We start from the raw sequence: 14,045 nt of genomic DNA on the forward strand, positions 1-14,045 counted from the left end.
CATCATAAATCTATGCCCTCGGGTATTTGACTTTTCCACCCTGGGCGAAAGGAAAACAGCCCAAGTGTGGCCTACGATTTAATGGCAAATCCTTCCCATGATGTGGCAACCAGAACTATACGTAATACTCCAGATGTGACTTAATCAATGTGACTTCCCCAACTTTTATTCTTAGTGCTCCAACCAATGAAGGCAAGCATGCCATGTGCTCCTTTTATCACCTTAACCACTTGCATTGCCACTTTCAGGGAGCTATGGACTTGCATCCAAAGATCCCTCTGTACACCAATACTTCTAAGGGCCCTACATTTACTACATTCCTCTCACATTTGACCTCCCAAAGAGCATTACTTTACTGGTCTGGATCAAGTATTGTGTGTAGTTCTGATTACTCCATTACAAGGATGTTCTGGAGAAGGTACAGAGCAGGTTAACCAGAATGATGTCTAGACTAGATACTGGGAGCAGCTGGGACAGACTCTTTGGACCACTGAAGGTTGCGGGTAGACCTGATATAAAATGATGAGAGGCATGGATAGGATGGACAGACAAATAGTGGAGGGCAAAGTTTAAAGAAGATGTTCTTTATACAGAGGGTGGTGAGTGCTGGGTAGGTGGTTGAGGCAGATCTGATAGCAGCATTTAAGAATCTATCAGATAGTCATGTGGATGTACAGAGAATGGGGGGATATGGATTAAGTGCGTGCAGATAAGAGTCTGAAGAAAGGTTTCGACCCAAAATGTTACCTATTCTTCTCTCTGGAGATGCTGCCTGTCCTGCTGTTACTCCAACTTTTTGGGTCTATCTTTGGTCTTGACATCATATTCGGTACAGATATTGTGTGCCAAGGGGGCTGTTCTTGTGCTGTTCTGTTTTTTGTTTTCATCATCTTTGTCATCTCAAAAAAAAGTTTGTACATCCTCCCCCACAAAACATCATGCTTTCTGTCCCTAATAAGCACTTGATCATAAATTTTATCCTTAAGAATCTTCTCCAACGCTCAACTGCCTATAATTTCCTGGTTTGTCTTTGCTGTCCTTCTTAAACAGAGGAACAATCGTTGCTATTCTTCAGTCTTCTGGCTCTTTGCCAGTGGCTAAAGAGGATAAAAAGATTTCTGTCATGGTGCCAGCAATCTCCTTTTTGCCCCTCTAACTAATCTGGGGTGGATTTCATCAAGCCCAAGACTTGTCCATCTTGATACTCTTACATCTCATATTTCTTTCATGATATCAACTTATCAGCATACCACTTCTTGGTGAATACCGATGCAAAGTACTCATTTAATATCTTGCCCATTTCCTCTGGCACCAGGCACAAATGTCCCACTCTGTCCTCGAGTTGTCCTACCCTCTCTCTAGTGACCCACTTGCTTTTAATGCCTGCATAAAAAGCCTTGGGATTTATTTTAATCCAACTTGTCAAGAAATGAGGTATGTAATATATTCAATCAAAAGAGTATATTCAAATCAAAAACCACTAGGTTGTTTTAAAGTACTAAACTAATTGAGACCTGTTAATACAGGGCAAGGGAGGGATGTAAAAATGCAGCCATTATTTTGAACAGCAGCATTAGTTTGATAGGTGCAATGTTATTTCTTATTTTTATGACCGTTTACATTTAAAGATGTGCCTAGTTTCACTATCTTATAATAATGTGATGGGCAGCATACTCTATGAAGAATACATGATAAGAGTCAAGCAGGATACACCATCTATCCTCACTGTATTTTTCTCTGCAGCACTGAACCCTTTTGAAGCCCAGCAGAATGTGGATGTAAAGTTTGTGGAAGAAGTAGCATTGAAGCAAACATTCATTCTTCTTGGCCTTGAAAATAAATAGATTGTAAGGTTACAACTGCGGATAAAACTTAAAACTTGACAATATTTGGCAAGTACCATTGCATGCATGCTTTTTTCTTTATGTCAACTTGTAAAGGAGACCAAGCATGACATGGTTTCTTTATTGAAGACAGCAGAGAGAGGGGCAGGTTGGCTCTAATGTGGCTACAGATTCCACTCATTGACAGCATGGATCTCCGTGTGTTCTAAGTATATGAACAGTAATGAAAATGAGTATATAACTTAGAACATTACAGCATTGGAACATGCCCTTCAGCCCCCAATGTCTATGCTGACCATGACTGCAATCAAAACTAGTCACATCTGCCTGTATGTGGTCCATATCATTCTTTATCCTGCCTGATGATGTTTTTGTCTAAACACCTCTTAACTGTTGCTATCACATCTGCTTCTACCACCTTCCCTGGTAGTGTGGACCAGGTACATTGCACACAGTGTAGAGAAAAAAAAACAGGTCTTGCAAATCTCCTTCACAATTTTTCCTCATCATAAATCTATGCCCTCAGGTATTTGACTTTTCCACCCTGGGCGAAAGGTTCTGACTGTCCATCCTACCTATCCCTCTCAATTTTTATAAATATCTAGTAGACCTCCCCTCCGCCTCAGTCACTCCAAGGAAAACAGCCCAAGTGTGGCCTACGATTTAATGGCAAATCCTTCCCATGATGTGGCAACCAGAACTATACGTAATACTCCAGATGTGACTTAATCAATGTGACTTCCCCAACTTTTATTCTTAGTGCTCCAACCAATGAAGGCAAGCATGCCATGTGCTCCTGTTATCACCTTAACCACTTGCATTGCCACTTTCAGGGAGCTATGGACTTGCATCCAAAGATCCCTCTGTACACCAATACTTCTAAGGGCCCTACATTTACTACATTCCTCTCACATTTGACCTCCCAAAGAGCATTACTTTACTGGTGTGGATCAAGTATTGTGTGTAGTTCTGATTACTCCATTACAAGGATGTTCTGGAGAAGGTACAGAGCAGGTTAACCAGAATGATGTCTAGACTAGATACTGGGAGCAGCTGGGCCAGACTCTCTGGACCACTGAAGGTTGCGGGTAGACCTGATATAAAATGATGAGAGGCATGGATAGGATGGACAGACAAATAGTGGAGGGCAAAGTTTAAAGAAGATGTTCTTTATACAGAGGGTGGTGAGTGCTGGGTAGGTGGTTGAGGCAGATCTGATAGCAGCATTTAAGAATCTATCAGATAGTCATGTGGATGTACAGAGAATGGGGGGATATGGATTAAGTGCGTGCAGATAAGAGTCTGAAGAAAGGTTTCGACCCAAAATGTTACCTCTCCTTCTCTCTGGAGATGCTGCCTGTCCTGCTGTTACTCCAACTTTTTGGGTCTATCTTTGGTCTTGACATCATATTCGGTACAGATATTGTGTGCCAAGGGGGCTGTTCTTGTGCTGTTCTGTTTTTTGTTTTCATCATCTTTGTCATCTCAAAAAAAAGTTTGTACATCCTCCCCCACAAAACATCATGCTTTCTGTCCCTAATAAGCACTTGATCATAAATTTTATCCTTAAGAATCTTCTCCAAGTCTCTCAACTGCCTATAATTTCCTGGTTTGTCTTTGCTGTCCTTCTTAAACAGAGGAACAATCATTGCTATTCTCCAGTCTTCTGGCTCTTTGCCAGTGGCTAAAGAGGATAAAATGATTTCTGTCATGGTGCCAACAATCCCCTTTTTGCCCCTCTACCTAATCTGGGATGGATTTCATCAAGCCCAAGAGTTGTCCATCTTGATACTCTTACATCTCATATTTCTTTCATGATATCAACTTATCAGCATACCACTTCTTGGTGAATACCGATGCAAACAACTCATTTAATATCTTGCCCATTTCCTCTGGCACCAGGCACAAATGTCCCACTCTGTCCTCGAGTTGTCCTACCCTCTCTCTAGTGACCCACTTGCTTTTAATGCCTGCATAAAAAGCCTTGGGATTTATTTTAATCCAACTTGTCAAGAAATGAGGTATGTAATATATTCAATCAAAAGAGTATATTCAAATCAAAAACCACTAGATTGTTTTAAAGTACTAAACTAATTGAGACCTGTTAATATAGGGCAAGGGAGGGATGTAAAAATTAAGCCATTATTTTGAACAGCAGCATGAGTTTGATAGGTGCAATGTTATTTCTTATTTTTATGACCGTTTACATTTAAAGATGTGCCTAGTTTCACTATCTTATAATAATGTGATGGGTAGCATACTCTATGAAGAATACATGATAAGAGTCAAGCAGGATACACCATCTATCCTCACTGTATTTTTCTCTGCAGCAATGAACCCTTTTGAAGCCCAGCAGAATGTGGATGTAAAGTTTGTGGAAGAAGTAGCATTGAAGCAAACATTCATTCTTCTTGGCCTTGAAAATAAATAGTGTAAGGTTACAACTGCGGATAAAACTTAAAACTTGACAATATTTGGCAAGTACCATTGCATGCATGCTTTTTTCTTTATGTCAACTTGTAAAGGAGACCAAGCATGACATGGTTTCTTTATTGAAGACAGCAGAGAGAGGGCAGGTTGGCTCTAATGTGGCTACAGATTCCACTCATTGACAGCATGGATTCTGCTGCAATTGTTGAGTTAAGAGTGTTCAAACAGTGTGCCTTTCTAAATGAATGCCTGCTTATTCATTCTACCAGCCAGCTTACAATGAGGACTTGATAACTGTCTAATCTGAGCTCTCAATTGAAGGGACGTGTACAGTGTTGGGATGCATGTTCATAGTATTTGCTTTTATAAATGCAAATTTAGTTATTCGCTATTTAAAAAAATAAAAGAAAACCCAAGGAGAAGTATGTTCAATGTGGCCAATAATTGAAATTAAATTATAAGGAATTTGTGGTATATTGTTTGAGGCATTATTTTGCAACATTTGTTTGTTCTAACAGTTGAAGTAGAGACAAAAAGCACTATTTACTTTAAAATTCTTGAAATAGCAATATATTGCATTTTGAGTAAAATAAAACTTCTTTTGAATGCCATGCTGTATGTGTGAATTTGTGGGTCTATATTCTGTTTCAGCATATTGTATACTATCATTCTACAGTGAATTTGGTCAACGAGGAAAATTGATAACCTAATTTTAAAGTTTGATGATCTTCCATGCTATCTAGAAAAAAAATGCATTAGTCCTGGATTGAGTTAACGATAAACATTTCCAGAAATTAGTATTGATGCACTCTAGCCTATTGTTCACATTATTAAATGCAATTCCCCATAACCGCTACATTTCCCTTCATGCCAACCTAGTGGTTTTCAAGTAAAACCACATGAAGGGTAAATTAATTGAATATTTATCAAAACACTGTAATTGATGTGCATTGCACATAATCAATCTGAGATATTACATCTCTTTTCCTCAAGTGTCACCTGACCATCATATTTGCATCATTTTAATTGCCATTTGGAACTAAACATCTTATAATTTTGATACCTACCACTGCACTGATATCTCTTTTCCCCAATTATACGTTTTTTCCCCAAAGTTTCAAACTATCTTCTGTTTAACTATGCTGGATTATTGTCAAAATATAGATATGAAATTGATGCCGAAGGACTGCATCTTATACCCTATAACTTGCGTCCTGTCTTGTAGCTAATCAAATTTGTGAAACATATTTGAGAACCTGAAACTGTACTACAAAAGCATTTTGTTTCTTCTGTGTTCTGAGAAACAACTGCCGACCTGTGGGCAGCTGACCCTTCAATAGACATTCAGGTTTAAAAGTACCCAAAGGATTTTACTTGTCTAACCGAACATGAAGTCAAGAACTAAATAATTTATGCATAAAATTTAACCTCAAACCAGTTTTACATAAAGACCCACTTTTTAAATTGATGATGATGGTGTTCTGCTTTCTAGGATAAAGCCGGTTCTTAGAGGATTTATTTGTAGATGTCATGACAAACATATTACAGGAACATAGGTTAATCAAATACTTTGCAGCATATATTGATTTACTATTTATTTATAACAACGATGAGGATTATAGATGGAGCATTTTCCCAGCGCAGGGGAGTCTAGAACTAGTCGCCTTTAAGGTGCGAGATTTAAAGGAGATCTGTGGGATGCATCTTTCATTCACGTTGGTGAATATCTGGAATGAAGTGCCAGAGTGGGTAATGAAGCAGGGGTTAAAACACAATGTTTTATGGGGAGGAACAGCTTGGAGGGATAGGGAATAGTGCAGGCAAATGCAATTAAAATAGATGGCTTTAATGGTTGGACTGGACAAGGTGGGCTGAAAAGTCCCATTTTTATGTTATAATTCTCTGAAACATTACTGATGTATGTTTACTTCGATTTAGTAGAGAGTGCAGTATGGCACATATTAGATGAAGCTTGGAACTTGAAGGGTAGAAGGACAAAATATTTTATGCGTAAACATTTGTAACCTAGGAACAATCAAATATAGTTTGCTCCTTCCACTTCTGCAATATATGTTGGCAACTACATGAAAACCTATTCTTGGTTTGAACCAGGGTAACTAGTAAAGACAGATCCCACGAAATATGCATGGTTATTTCCAAATAACTGCTGATTCTATGACTAATTCAGAAGCGGTTGTCATGGGCAGAATTTCCCATAAGGAAGTCGTAATTTTATCTTCATTGACAGTTTCTATTATTGACACTTTGTTTTTGAAAGTGTGGGTTAATGTGACATATGATTGGGAGATTAAATGGCTCTACATTAAGTCAGCTTGCTTATCTTTAAGGAATAACTACTTCATGTACCAGCATGAAGTACAAATAAGACCATACATTCCAAACAATGTACTCACCTGCCTCGTCATCTCAGAACATGCAGAACTGTAAGGGCATAAATCATCCTCCTATTCAAGAGGCTGCCTGAGAAGATAGATGTTTCTCTCTCTTTATGTCTTTTTGTGTACGCTCTTAAGTGAGAGAAGAACATCGGCCATTTCCAGGTGTTGAACGAGGGATGCTTCTGAATTATGTGTTTGTAGTTAGCATCCTGGTTCATTTATTGTCTTTGGTGCTAATGTGAATGCAATTAATTGTTGCTCAAGTTAATTTATTAGGATAATGAAAATCAAAATATTGCAGATGCTAGAAGTGTGAAATAAACGCAGAACATTCTGGAAAAATACAAGCAGGTCAGACGGCTTTTGTGGAAAGAGTTAACATTTCAGGTCAGATTCTTTGTCAAAACTTGTAAAGATAAAACAAGATAGGTTTGTTGCAGAGAAGATGGGCTGTGTAAACAATAGATAGAACACATTGAGTATCCCAAGCTTTTTGGGTCAGGCCCTGCTGATTCATTGTGGAGCTCCTCTGGTTAATGGGGGGCAGTTAAGATAAATAAAGTGAATAAAACCCATAAGATGAGGCAGTTGGTGAGTGAGACTACCAAACAAGAATGTGAAAAGATACTAAATCAGGGATGTATTCCCAGCAGGCTAGGCTCTGATGAAGGAAAAACAGAGAATTGGCTTCTAGCAGAAATGATCAGTTTTGATGGATGCAAAGAAAATGCAAGTTACCTGAAGCTATAGAATTGATATTGAGTCCCAAAGGCTACAGTGTCCCCCAAAGGAGGTTGAAGTGCTGCTCTTCTTGCTAATGTTGGGCCTGTTTAGTACAATGCCAGAGGCCACAGATAGGCAGGTGGGGCATGTTTGTAAAGAAGAATTGAAGTCTCTGTCTCGTCAAGTCAAGAGAGTTTAGTGTCATGTGTCCCAGATAGGACAATGAAATTTTTGCTTGCTGCAGCACAACAGAATATTGTAAGCATAAATACAGAACAGTTCAGTGTGTCTATATAGCATATACCATGTGTATATACACATATAAATAAACAGATAAAGTGCAATAGGCTGTTATAGTTCAGAGTCTGTTTGTTGGCGAGTTTAATAGCCTGATTGCTGTGGGGAAGAAGCTGTTCCTGAACCTGGATTACTAGATTTCAGGCTCCTGTACCTACCTGATGGTAGCAGAGAGATGAGTGTGTGGCCAGGATGGTGTGGGTCCTTGATGATGTTGGCAGCCTTTTTGAGGCAGTGACTGCGATAGATCCCCTCGATGGTGGGAAGGTCAGAGCCGATGATGGACTGGACAGTGGTCACAACTTTCTGCATTCCTTTCCTGGTCTGTATCAGAACAGGCCTGTGTCAGTTGAATTCTGATATCTACCCATTAAAAGCCTGACATTTGTACATTTTTTTTGTTTTATTTGTATTCCCACTCATTTAACTGGTTTAATTAACTGGATAATCTGCAATATAAGCAACCCGGTCGTTACTGTATCAGAGATACTCCTCCACTTTCATTGCAACTTAAAACTAGTGTTTTCTCTTTCCTAGTTGTGATGAAGACAGGTTTTTGATATGAAACATTAACTCTGTTTCACTTTCCACCGATGCCTGGCACTCTTTGAGCGTTTCTATAATTTTCTTATTTTCATCAGGATAACCTTCCCACCATCTGTTCAGAAATGTATTTGTGTTTCTCTTCAATTATTTGGTATTTCCAAAGGCTGATTTCTTCCTGCACATTTCACTGATATTTTTAATGAAATGGTGCTGATAAAAAAATATTGAAGATTGTAAAGTCTATTATTTTTTGATTTTATGAATACTAATTATAAAATATGCTAATTTGATTTTTTTTTTAAATCCCTAAAATAGCAAATTGTCAAGAATGTAATTGTTTATTTAGCAGATGCACATTCTATTCATTATTAGTTCTTCAAAACATTGCACAGTACTTATACCAGATACCACAGTGATGATATACATTTTGGCACAATAATCTGGCTGTTGGCATCTTGCGCAATTGCAACACTTTCAGTTTTGTATTTATTAAAGAATATTATAATATATTAAACTGATTTCAGTCTGCTAAAACTTTAATTAAACTCATTTAGACATGTTAACCTAAAAAGCATTTATAGTTATTTATCTAAAACCTTTCAAAATATAAATGCTTAAAGAGCACTAATGTGCTGACTTGTGGTAAACTTTATTACTGTTAAAATGCATTAATATGGCTTTGGGTACATTTAACATTATATTTCAATTGGTTTAGTAACTGGTTTTCTATAATGTCGCATATGTGCGCTAGGTTCACTGGGTTTAAAAGGAACCATTTTCCCATAAGGACGTGGAATAGGTAGTCCAGACTCGCAATCCGGGATATATGCATTTGGCCTTGGCTCAGCTGCTGTATATATTCCATCGGGCAATAAGTGTCTCTCCTCCTCTTCAGCTTCCTAATTTAGGAACAAAATTGGGCAGTTGTTAGGCAAATTGCTCAATACGGATTGATACACACATGTTCACTGTGGTTTGGAGCTACATAACAATGTTTCTATATTGAAACGTAGCATTACAAAGTTAATTACTATTGCAGTAGTGCATTACAAAATAGAAGTTATCAGAGTTACTAATTAGAATTATATTCCAGAAATGGGTCTGCCATGTGCTATAAAAATTAAAAAAATTTAAATACTGGATATCAAATTCCAACAGAAAATACTGGGAAGACCAGAAGAAAGTGGGACTAGATCACAATTTGAACTAGTTGAATCTTCTTCCTGAGGAGACTGAAGAAAGTCCATCTGTCTCCTCAGATCCTGGTGAACTTCTACCGCTGCACCATCGAGAGCATCATTACCAACTGCATCACAGTATGGTATGGCAACTGCTCTGTCTCCGACCGGAAGGCATTGCAGAGGGTGGTGAAAATTGCCCAACGCATCACCGGTTCCTCGCTTCCCTCCATTGAGTCTGTCCAAAGCAAGCGCTGTCTGCGGAGGGCGCTCAGCATCGCCAAGGACTGCTCTCACCCCAACCATGGACTGTTTACCCTCCTACCATCCGGGAGGCGCTACAGGTCTCTCCGTTGCCGAACCAGCAGGTCGAGGAACAGCTTCTTTCCGGCGGCTGTCACTCTACTCAACAACGTACCTCGGTGACTGCCAATCCACCACCCCCCCCCCCCCCCCCCCCCCCCCCCCCCCCGGACACTTATTATTATTTATTCAAATCGTTTGCTATGTGGCTCTTCAAGGGAGATGCTAAATGCATTTTGTTGTCTCTGTACTGTACACTGACAATGACAATTAAAAATTGAATCTGAACACACTCTAGCTTTACCCTGACAGATATGATAATGAGCCATCCATTTCTTCTCTGCAATTTAACACAATTTTGTTTTTCTCTTTCCCAGATGTGACACAAGAAGATGTTTGGCCCAACCTAATGGTTTCCTGAATGTTCTTGCTTAATCTGACTCTTAAGACTGATTCAAGCTGCTTTTATTTCCAAAGCGGCTCCAAAGCTATTACTGAGTATTTAAATAAAGACTAGAATTGTATTTTTTTTTAAACTGTCATGAACTATATTTAACTTTGAGGTGTTAGATATCAGCACCTAATTAGGTTTCAGTGACACACAGAAATCTATTTACAATCTTTAGTGTTCTTGTGAACATTGTTTACGGACTTGGTAGTCAGTTGGATTCATACCTTGTATTTCATCTTAATCTCCATCATCCGTCTGTTTTCTTTATCCAACATTTTCAGCCATTCGGTTTCAAACTCCTCACTGGGTGCCAGTCCCTGCTCCATTCGTAGATGACATGACTCCAGGAATTGCTGCTTATCCCTGACGTTATGTTGGAGTTGCATGGCATTGGCCTGTTGCATTGACAGCTCTGAGACTACAGCCATCATCTTCCGTGTAATGTCCTTCATCTTTCCTTGAACATCATTCACCTGCAGATTTTGATTTTAATTTGCATGGGAAATCCTCCAATACATTTATTTATCATAATAAAACAAACAACAAAAAAATCTCTGGAACCAGAATTATTATGTGGGTGGTGCTTAGTTTTCTGCCTGTAATAGGCAGTTTAAAGTGTGAGGAATCTGAATGGCAGTGCATTTATTAATTAGAGTCCAGGAAGACTTGTTAAGAGGGAAGCTTCTGCCCTTGAGGCAATACTTGAATGCACTGGATGAACGTCCCAGCATTAGATGAGCAATAATTTGACCTTGTTACTGAAGACAATCAACTACAGATGCTGGAACACTGAAATAAAACAAACAAATGCTGGGTACAATGACCAGGCAGCTCTGTCATGTTAATTATTTTCCTGCATTTTTGTTTATATTACCAAGAGCTCTTGCTTATACACAGTTTTTTCCATGTTGTGTAATCAGTAGTTCAAGGTTTCAAGGTCAGTTCATTGTCACATGTACTAATTAAGGTACAGTGAAATTTGAGTTAGCATGCAGTCATACTAAGTGAAAAGTAACAGGACACACAACCACATAAACATCCACCACCGTGGATACCACATTCCTCACTGTGATGTAAGGCAATGACAAATTATAGGCTAAGACAGGACAAATGGTGAACTTGGGATGAAATAGACAAGACTTGTTAGTATACTGGACGTAGACCGGTCAATGGAATGGTTGTGGTTGCAAATTGTAATATTATGAGGGAGTGCAATCTTTTTACAGTGGATAAAGGTATTTGGTAATAGGAAACAGGCAAGATAATGATCACAATTCATGCTGTCTTGGGTTGCAGTGAAGCCTGCCATATAGTTGTACCCTAGTTCTGATCCTACTTTGCTTTTGATACATGAAAACAATATAGTTTCTCCTAGCCCAAAATACCGAGATCACTTCATTGATCATAATGGTCAAGAGCTAATTGGCATATGGTACAATGTAGCAGTTGATCCAGCATTTTTTTTGTTTTATTTCAGTGTTCCAGTAAAGGCTCAGGCTACATTGACCTTAATTATTTGTAAATAAGGCTATCCATGTCCATTTTCAAAAATGGGCAGAAAATGTGGTCCACTGCCAAGTAAACTGGCCTTGCAGCATTTAACTGCTCTTTTATAGTGCAATATAAAAGATCTTTTGTCATTACTTCTAAGAAGGGCAGGACAATTTTAGCCAATATTTGTCCTGCAACCAGAGGCTAAAAACGGATCAACTGGTCCCTATCTCATAGCTGTTTCTATGGCTTGTCAAATTTGGCTTGTATATTACAACAGCAACAACAAAGTTAATGAGGAAGATGTGTTTGAGCTGGCAGTAGGCGATGGATCTTGTATGGGTACAGGCACAGGAGGGAGAGAGTTCTGGGATGGAGGAGTATGAACAGAACCAGAGGTTTGGTAGTGAGGGGGTCAGAGGTGGAATATGGTGGAGAAATATCTGGTGATTATGTTATGGTGTGGGAGTAGAATGGGCTGTGAGAAAAATAATTGGATCTGGGATGGTGGTTCAGGGGAGGTGGTAAAGGTTTGGAAAGGCAGTAGGGTGGGGTTCAAACTGATTAAAATAGATGAACGTGGGAAGGAGGGGACATACATTTTAAGAAGACAATGCAGGATGCCAACTGCAAAAAATAGTCTTAATAAAAAATCAATGTTTTCAATAAACAGAAATCACAATCAAAGCATTTACAATATTAAAATTATGGACAATTCTTAAATAGTATAGATGATTTCAAATGTTCACCATAACTATAAATATTGCAAATCAATAATTTGAAATACTTTGTTTCTCTGATTAAGATTCAATGGTGAAAAATATTTTACCTTCTTAGCCAAGGCCAGTGTGTCTTGTTTGCCATTCATTGCTTTAACATTGGTTCTTTCAGCAAGGCGATCCACCTGTTCCAGGATGAGATCCTTTTCCAATATTTGTTCCTCCTTTCTTGCAAGTGTCAGCTCCATCTATGGTTATGGAGAAAAGGATATAATTCATGAAATTAACCAGAAACAAAATAATGAGACGGTGGAATATATGTAATACAATATGCATAGAGAGTAATAAAAGTCCAATGTTCAGAATTATATTAATTGCCTAAAGATTTCACCATCAGAAAGATAACCTGAGGAAAAAATCTAAGGAGTTTTTTAAAGATGAAAACAGACTTGGATGTACAATTAGTACATGGAAAATTTAATCATCTTAGCCTCTTTATTTCAAAATGAAGGCAATCTGACAAAAGTCTTTAGAATTATGCTTAAATTGATTAGTGATAGCTTAACCTGGGTGAGCTCTGGGCCATTAACAAATCAATGAAGTAAATTCTCAGAAACTGTTTTTCTCAATGGTTAGGATGCAGCACATAACACCACATGGAGTGATTGAGGCTCTGATGCTTCGAAGAGAAGCTGGAGAAATGAAAGAGAAAGATATGGAGGGGTGATATCGTCTGGAACAAGAGGCCTGTTTGGAGTGCACACAACTATACAGAGCTATCAAAGTGAAAGGCTAATCTCGTTACAGTATATTCTGTGGTTTTGCAAGTTCGCCTAGATCTTATATTCTTGCTATATGTTTTTGTTAAGGCTTTTTTTGTACTCACAAAAAAATGGACGGCTTGTGCCTGAGCAATTTCCTTATTTATGTAGGAGCTTGTTATGATTATCTGGAATTTCTTAACATAATTAAGTTCATGCCAGGTTATAATTCCCTACTTATAAAATTCCCTACTTATAAAATGCAAATACTAGACATCTGGAACATAAACAGAAAATGTTGGAAATAATCCACAGGTCAGGCGGAATCATTGGGCTGAAAATAGAGTAATGCTACGTGTCAATGGTTATTAATCATAAGGAATAGAAGAATTAGGCCTTTCGGCCCATCAAGTCTACTCCACTATCCAATCATGGCTGATCTATTTCTCCCTCCTAACCCCATTCTCCTGCCTTCTCCCCTCGTGACCACTTTATAATCTATATTTTTGCATTCACCTTGAGTAAAAATACCATCTCTATCTACCCTAGCAAATTTCATCACAAATTAAATAATCACAATCAGATATGACATGCAGCCCAGTTTGCTGATCAAGTTCCAGTATTAATGTTATGATATTTGTTAAACATCATTAGTCTCACTTCCATATAATATGGGACACTGTTTAAGGAAGTATACAAAATAAAGTTGTCATTGCTTTCAAACAGTTGACAGATATAAATTTGTAAACCGGCTTGAAGTCATCAGAATAATTGCAATGTTTTCCTTTGGCATCAGCTGAACTGAATTCTGTTTACTGTACAATATAAATCATATAACCATTCTGGCAACTCACTTGCAGGGTGCACAGCTGCTGCAATTGTGGTTCACTAAATCATGATGTT

General features: G+C 38.3%; 2 protein-coding genes across 7 annotated transcripts in view; one reads left to right on the forward strand and one right to left on the reverse strand.

Annotated features, from left to right (window-relative positions):
* Positions 1-4,889, forward strand: part of gsap (gamma-secretase activating protein) — a 52,775-nt gene extending 47,886 nt beyond the window's left edge. Inside the window, exon 31 of one of the 2 annotated variants that reach the window (XM_055653139.1) lies at positions 4,175-4,889. In XM_055653139.1, the coding sequence (XP_055509114.1) occupies positions 4,175-4,275 (101 nt within the window). In that variant the 3' untranslated portion in view covers positions 4,276-4,889. Of the gene's footprint in view, positions 1-1,743; positions 2,031-4,174 lie in introns of those variants that run through there. The other variant, XM_055653140.1, reaches the window with a different exon arrangement.
* Positions 4,890-8,680: 3,791 nt separating this feature from the next.
* The window catches only part of ccdc146 (coiled-coil domain containing 146), an 87,857-nt gene continuing 82,492 nt past the window's right edge, over positions 8,681-14,045 (reverse strand). For all 5 annotated transcript variants that reach the window (XM_055653144.1, XM_055653142.1, XM_055653145.1 and 2 more), the window contains 3 exons: positions 12,492-12,629; positions 10,396-10,644; positions 8,681-9,138 (listed from right to left, as the gene is read on the reverse strand). In XM_055653144.1, coding sequence (XP_055509119.1) covers positions 8,935-9,138; positions 10,396-10,644; positions 12,492-12,629 — 591 coding nt within the window. In that variant the 3' untranslated portion in view covers positions 8,681-8,934. The remainder of the gene's footprint in view (positions 9,139-10,395; positions 10,645-12,491; positions 12,630-14,045) is intronic.

Source organism: Leucoraja erinacea, chromosome 22, assembly GCF_028641065.1.
Source record: "Leucoraja erinacea ecotype New England chromosome 22, Leri_hhj_1, whole genome shotgun sequence".
NCBI lineage: Eukaryota > Metazoa > Chordata > Chondrichthyes > Rajiformes > Rajidae > Leucoraja > Leucoraja erinaceus.